Source organism: Diplotaxodon limnothrissa, linkage group LG23 (assembly GCF_057381915.1).
Source record: "Diplotaxodon limnothrissa isolate DT_005_m linkage group LG23, D_limnothrissa_male_GT1.1, whole genome shotgun sequence".
In the NCBI taxonomy this organism is placed as follows: Eukaryota; Metazoa; Chordata; class Actinopteri; order Cichliformes; family Cichlidae; genus Diplotaxodon; species Diplotaxodon limnothrissa.
This window is the reverse complement of record NC_140617.1, coordinates 12,481,964-12,489,269: the sequence shown is the minus strand read 5'-3', so window position 1 is coordinate 12,489,269 and position 7,306 is coordinate 12,481,964. Positions and strand designations below refer to the sequence as shown.

General features: G+C 43.9%; 1 protein-coding gene across 1 annotated transcript; it reads left to right on the top strand.

The window, feature by feature from the left end:
• Nucleotides 1-548: 548 nt before the first annotated feature.
• rgmd (RGM domain family, member D) lies at nucleotides 549-6,911 on the top strand. Its single transcript, XM_085347673.1, has 3 exons — nucleotides 549-715; nucleotides 3,309-3,820; nucleotides 5,573-6,911. Exons 1-3 carry the CDS (start codon nucleotides 622-624, stop codon nucleotides 6,263-6,265), a joined length of 1,299 nt encoding a protein of 432 aa, XP_085203799.1. The 5' UTR covers nucleotides 549-621; the 3' UTR covers nucleotides 6,266-6,911.
• The last annotated feature ends 395 nt before the right edge of the window (nucleotides 6,912-7,306 follow it).

Here is a 7,306-nt window from a genome sequence, read left to right as displayed (position 1 = left end):
ACCTGTATCAAATGCTGTCAATCAATAGCCACCAAATCTGTAGTGGGGGAAAACAGCAGGTGACAGCATCCTGCTCCATGCTGAAAACACAAAAACATTTGCCCCTCGGGTGGGGGACGGGGGGTAAAAAGAACATTTCCCCGTTGGTGCAAAAAAAAGTTTGTTGCACAAGTTTATATCGTAATTCTGCATGAGAAAACTGCATTACTTTCCACTTCTGGATACACTAAATGCTCCAAATTCTCATCTTATGCATCCGCACACAGTTTAACTACTATAAACAAGGCATGCTGTGATTCTTCGGTTATAATCGGGGCAATTACAGCTTCACACCGCCACGACTGTCGCTGAAGGCCCTTTTCCACTGTCCTCACCCCCCCGAGTAATTGCCACTACATGTAAATATCAAGTGGTTAGTGAATAATTAGTCTTTCATTGGCCAGCAATCACCTCTGGGCCCCGTCTACACTTTAGACCCCTCCCTCGTAGAGCCGCCCTGAAGACAGGGGCCCCTTTGAATGACAGCGCTTTGGAAGGAAGACGAATTTTTGTCTGATTTCTCGCAGCCGCAGCGTCGATGAGAAGCAGTCGAGGAACTCCATTCTAACTGAATGGATTGGTATGGGGAGAAGCGGACCTCAAACCACGGCTAAGCGGCAGCTTTGGGACTGTGTAACGTTGACGATGGTTTTACTTTCGCTGCTGTTTCGACCAGGTAAGTGTTGCTTTTCCAATCCGTGCTCCCCCACTCCTCCTAATGCCCTGCATACAAGGCTGTGTCCCGGTAATGGAGGTGGATAGGGAAAAGTTTTCCTGCTGTTGTGTGGCTCAGATGTGACTCTTGTCAACTTTATGCTGTACTTGCATGCATTGTGCGGTAAGGGGTAATTAATGTGGGGTTGAACAGAGCGAGGAAAGCGGCCGTTGTTTTGCGATGGTCGTCGGCTGCGGGGACAAAGTAGGTCCTGTCCTGCTGCTGCAGGATCCCAGCCTCCAGGCTGCAGCGCTGCTAGCAGATCAGCACGAGTTAACTCGCTTTCTGGACTCATTTTAGGGTCAAACATTCCGCTTTTCCCTTTCCACACAGGGACACCAAACAATCTGCTCCTAACCGCTCAGTGGCCAGCACGTTTTGGCACGCCCGCATTACTTCACTTATCTTTTTACCAACTTATGTAAAGTTACGACTTAGCTTCCCGTTAGCATAGCTCGCTAGCAGCTGGCGTCCAGCACCCACAATCAGCCCGAGAACAAAACCGCGGAGCTTTTTCCCCTTTTTCTTCTGTAGGCAGAAACACCGCAGACGGACACATTTCGTACTGTAGACAGCGCCCTGTCTTTCCTTTCACGTCTCAGTTGTTTGAGTTGTTGGAAAAACTAAGGAGAGCATGTTAATTCACCTATTCATGCCTCATTTAGCTACCATGCATGGGGGTCCAACTTTTTGGCCTCTGAACGTGTTGGTGGCTGCTATCTCCCAACCCGGGATCAAAGACCAGCTCGGCTCAGAGGCATTCTTCATTTGGATCGTAAAGTTTAAGTTTTGTTTCTCACACAGGCGATTTGTCTTGGTATGGAGATTTGTTTTAAACTCTGTCGGTGGTATTATTTGTTGTGTTTATATGAGAAAGTAACTAGTGCGCATGCTTGTAAGCACTATGATAAAATTAAGATATTGTTTGTTTGTTGTGTTTGTTTGTTTAACAGAAATGCACATTACTGATATATACGCTTATCATTTCAAAGGAAGTGTTCAATCATGATGCCAAAAATAAACAGCAGCCTTAGTGACTTTCAAAATAAAACCTCAGGTTCATCTTTGTTCAAGAGTCATGATGAGTCCACTAAACCCATCACGAAGCTTAAGAGGTTATTATTGTAACCTATATGAGCCACCATATCTGTCTGTTTTTGCATTTATGGCATTATTATGCTATAAAAAAGTTCACTGAGTTGGGCTCGGACAGAAACTCGTCACGTCAGATACACTAATGCGTGATTTACTAATAGAAGCACTCTTTGTGTGGTCGCTTTGCTTTTCTCACGCTTTAGTGCTTCCCACATGGTCCCCAAACTTGTTGGTAGCTTAACTAAGTCCTCAAACATAAAGAGCCTTTGGGGGGCTGTATGGCTGTTGATGGCAGGTGATTGTCAAAAAGTGTCAATCACGGCAGACTCGGGTGACCTCTTAGCAAGGCGGGGGAAGGCCTGTTGGAATTCAGAGGAGGGATGCGTCTGACTTGACCTCTCGCACTCCATCTCGGATCAGCGCTGGTATTGAAGCGCATTGGCTGTGAGAGGCATTAATCATCCGGTGCACCAGACTTCTGCATAAGGGAAGAAAGGGTGGAAAAAAAACCCTCAAAAACATAGTGTTTACCGATGTGAAATCTCTGTGCTTATCTTGTCTTTGTCCAGGCTGTTTTGGAGATTGGGTGCAGCTTTGGAGTAAATACAAGATTATTCTGTTGCAAACAGAGAGCAGTTTATTGCAGTTGATCTCACTCTTGCCGTAAAAGTATGTGTTGAGATTCTGGCTGATCCTGATCTGAGATGGAAATGTTTCTACCTTGCAGCAGGAATTACTATCCCGGTCAGCATATGAGACACGATACCCAAAAGTAATGTGAACACCCTGAAAGGAAATTAACGAATAGCCACATTTTTTACTTCTCTCCCAGAAGTAGTTGTAGGTCTTTGTTTTCCTTGATATTAAATAACCCACTGGTGGATCATTACTTAACTGGGAACCTTGAAACGGACCACCAAAAACTCTGCTACACAGCCTATACTGCTCTTCCCATACGTTGAGCCTCACTGTGCCATGCATTGTGGCTGGACTTCACTTACCTCCAGCAACAGCCAAAACCACATTCAACACCCTCCGCCAAACTAACGCAGGTTGGTCGCCTCCTGCAGTGAGGCTACATGCTATTTCTGTGAGAGCTAGTTGGGGGAAATAAGTTTTGACTGACTTTGGAGCACAGTGTGGGATTAAGGCCTCGTGAGCTCACGCATTTGCGTTTTAATGGCTCTCCTGATTGAGCTAAACTTGATAGTGGAAAAGCTGTGTCTGCTGCCTCATGCACTGAGGTAATATGTCTGTAAATGTCAGATGGATGGTAGGGCATTTTGGGAGATTTTTTTTTTCTGGTGCACATTAGTTTACTTTTCAGGAATTATTTATTTTTTTCAGAGTGGGGATGAAGTGTTCTTACTCAAAAAGAGAAATTCCCCTTGCAACCGGCTCGATTGTAGTACAGTTTTGTGATCATCATGGGTTTTTTTTGTTTGTTTGTTTCTTTTAGCACACTGCCAGCAGTGTAGAATCCAGCGCTGTAATGCAGAATATGTGGCATCTACCTCACCGTCCAGTGGTCTGCAGGAGGACGTGGCTTTAGATGTGGACTACTGCATCGCCCTGCGGGCCTATGCCATGTGCACCCGCCGGCAGGCACGCAGCTGTAGGGGCGACCTGGTCTACCACTCGGCCGTCTTTCGCATTAAGGAGCTATTCTCTCAGCATAACTGTTCCAGCGATGGGCCGACCTCTTCCGACAAGGTCCCCAGCACGTCTCGGCCAGCTCTTTTAGAGCTCTGCAACTACGAGAATCGGGTCCTCGTGTCGGGCTCAGCCGGTCAGCAGAAGAAATACGCCCACTGTGGATTATTTGGAGACCCGCACCTACGGACTTTCAGAGATGAGTTTCAGACCTGCAAGGTCGAGGGGGCTTGGCCTCTGATCGATAACCGCTTCCTGTCTGTACAGGTGACCAATGTGCCTGTTGTCCTAGGCTCCAGCGCCACAGCAACTAGTAAGGTAAGGATAACATCAGAACAGCTGTGTCCAGCTGTGTCTGCACAGCTTAAATCTAAGAAATGTCCATTTTTTCATGTCTTAACTTGTTTAAGTTGCTCTTTCGTGTGTGTTTATTCTAACACCAAAATATGTGAAACTGCTCACAATTTAATTAAAGAAAATTAAAGAGTAGAGCAAAATTTTACTAAAATAGCCCCAAAAATGTCAATCTCACAAACCCCTGGGGGAGGTGAAGCTCACGTAGACACTCCAACTGGTCATGTTTAATCTGTGTAAAATGTCAGAAACTTCCTCCGGTCACCTATGTCCATGTTGGAGACGAACACTGATGCAATACTAAGTTTTAAACGAATGCCCTACACATTAGGAAGTTTTTTTTTTTTTTTTTTTTGGGCGTGAGCTCAAGTATTGCCATAAAGTATCAAACATGTGAAGTTAATCGTCATTCCATGGTGCCTCTCGAGTCTCCAGCATTCCTCGTGTCTTGGAGCTCCTTCAGATCTATGAGGGGAGAAGAGAGGAGGGGAGTCCTTCAGCGGTGTTGAATCACAGACATGCATGAGCGCTCTACCTTTAACACATGGGTGGTCATATGGTAGTGATTAACGCTCACTCAAACATTTTCCTCCGCTGCCACGATCTGGAATGTTTTTTCACCCCTCTGGTCAAATAATTAACTCGCTGCTTTTTGTGTAAATATGGAATCATTTGGAAAAATAAAGGAATAATTGGCCAAGAGCAAAAAGGTTGTTTTTTTTTTTTTTTTTAATTCTGTTAATTAAATAGGATGGTCTCCCTGGCCTGATTGTGGTTTGTGTATGTGTGCACGTTTTCTCTCTGTTTACTACTTAATATTTAGCTCATGAAGCTGAGTTTTTAATATTAATGTTTTTTCTTCTTTGTCTTTTGCCCAGATAGTTTAAAAAAATGTCTTTCATTGATCAGGCATTACTCTAACTGTACTAAGCTAATTTTAATTCTCCAAGCTAAACATAAACCAACAAACTACACGATGTTGTGTAATAGGATTGCTCGTAAAACTCGTAGTGCGTCTTGGCTGTGCAGCCTGATGTAAGACTGTAGTATTGGTGCATCTTTGCCAGCACCCACATGCCCCCATCATGTTTTCTGAGTTGTTTTCAGCTGCCAGACCCAAGACAGGAACTCATTCATCAAATAAAATACAACCTTTAAGTGTAAACGTACCCACAACCAGTGCTTTGTCAGGATCTTTTCATGAAACGGGGGTTAGGCCCCTTTCTGATGCTCAGCTGGACGATGGAGGAGAGAAGAAGTGGAGGTTTTGGACAGTTATCTAATGCAACCTTTAGATACAACATCCATGGACAACTAGTTGAGTTGTACTAGTTCAGCATCAGTTGTTTGCTTTTACGTGGAAATAGATGGGTGATGATAGTGACACTTTGACCTCGATTAGCCCCATTATGTTGCCTGTTTTCTTATATGAAACAGATTTTGTAATCAACATGAATTAATTGGCTAAAGAGTACAACAGAGACAAATCATTCTTTAGCAAGCTGAGTGTGAACCACTAACACCCTATGCATGGAAATATTTGGTTTTCTGCTGCCACCTTGTGGCCCTAAGTGGTACTACTTATTGGGCATCTGTTATGATCAGTTAGAGGAGTGATGTGACTTGGAGAACCAGCAGTAGATAGTTGATGGAGAAAAGAGTAAAGTTTCAATCAGTCACTCCACACTAATTGAATGTTTTTTGTCCTTATTTCAGATCACAGTGATCTTCAAGTCTTACCATGGCTGTACAGATCAGAAGGTCTACCAGGCCACCACTGAAGACCTACCCCTGGCTTTTCAGGATGGGACTCGCAGTGGCGGTGAAAGTGGCAGCCTGACCATCGCAGAGCGAGGTGGCTCCGGAGTCGGTCGGCAGGTGAGGATACAGGCCCGTTACATTGGCACCTCCATCATCATCCGGCGCGTGGGTAGCTACCTGACCTTTGCCATCCGCATGCCAGAAGACACCCTGGACTTTTCAGAAGACGGCGGCGGTCTACAGTTGTGCTTGCACGGCTGCCCACGCAACGAGCTCATCAAAGAGCACACCCTGGGCCATCAGAGCCAGCAGCCACACCTTCAAGGCACCAACACAGAGCTGGGCCCTCTGCGGCCTCCTCACCAGATCTACACAGTGGAGCGAGCCACTGCCAAGTGTAGAGAGACTCTGCAGGTGGAGGATGTGTACTTTCAGTCTTGTGTCTTTGACTTGCTCACCACCGGAGACCCCGAGTTCTCCATGGCTGCATATGGTGCTCTGGAGGATTTGAAGGCACTGCCACCCAGTAAACTGAAGCAGAACTCACCGAGGCCCACTCGCCTTCACAACCGAGGAGTGTCTCAGACTATCGCTGCTACTGCAACCAGCAGCTCATTGCTCTCACTCCTCATTCTGCTGCTTTTGTAAAAAAAAAAAACACATAAATGAATATGAATGACATGGACGTAGATGGATCATGGAAGCATTACAAGCTTGAGGAATTTGTGGATTTTGTGAACTTTCTGTTGTCATTTGAAGGATTTCGCACTCAGAAAAGATTGCATTTCTTCCCCCTTTTTCCCTTCTGTGGACACATCATTTGAATGCGAACATGAATGCATAAATGTCACACAATTTGGGGTCTAGTACACGTTTTTATCACATGAGCAGTTCGTCTACATTCAGTTTAAAAGGAAAAGTTAAGCTCACAGTTGTTCGTAAAGGTTTTTGTAAATATTTCATTCACATTCAGTAAGGAAGTGCACAACCTCTAAATGCTCCACCACATGGTTTCTAGATCCTCAGTGGTCCAGTATCCGTAGCACCTAACAGTTTAACTGCAAATATTGTGTATTTAATATCTTTCTATTTCATCTGTTGTTTTAAAAATTGGTGTTCTAAATACACAGAATCCAACAACTGTTTGTAAAAACTACCTATCTCTTAAAACCTGATTCGTTGGTGTGATTTTTCACCAGTTCTGTTCTTTTCCTGTGAAGCGCTCCCTCTTCAAGCTGTTTGGCTTCCTGTTTTTAAAGGTTTAAAACAAATCTTTATATAATAATATATTAAAAGAGTGTATATATGTGTTTTATATTATGTAAATTTGCCTGTGTATAGATGTTTTAACTGCAATATGTTTTCCATTTGTTGTGCTTAGTAGGTTATTTTGAGTCTTTGTAATTAAAGTAAACTAATAAGTGTTTGTTGTATCTGTAATATTCTTTATTAAAGTGTTGGACACTCCAGACTAAGATTTGTTTTTTGTCTCTTCAGTCCTGTCTCAGCAGTTTTATTTGATAATGGAGCTCTTATTTATTTATTTATTTATTTATTTTTTGTCATTTCCTGTCATTACACAAATACTCAGGATGATGTGTAAACGTATCCGTCTGGGTGGAACGAACAGTTACTTCGAACATGGAAATTCATGACAGCAGTGCTGCTTTACAAACGTGTGCCTGCAGT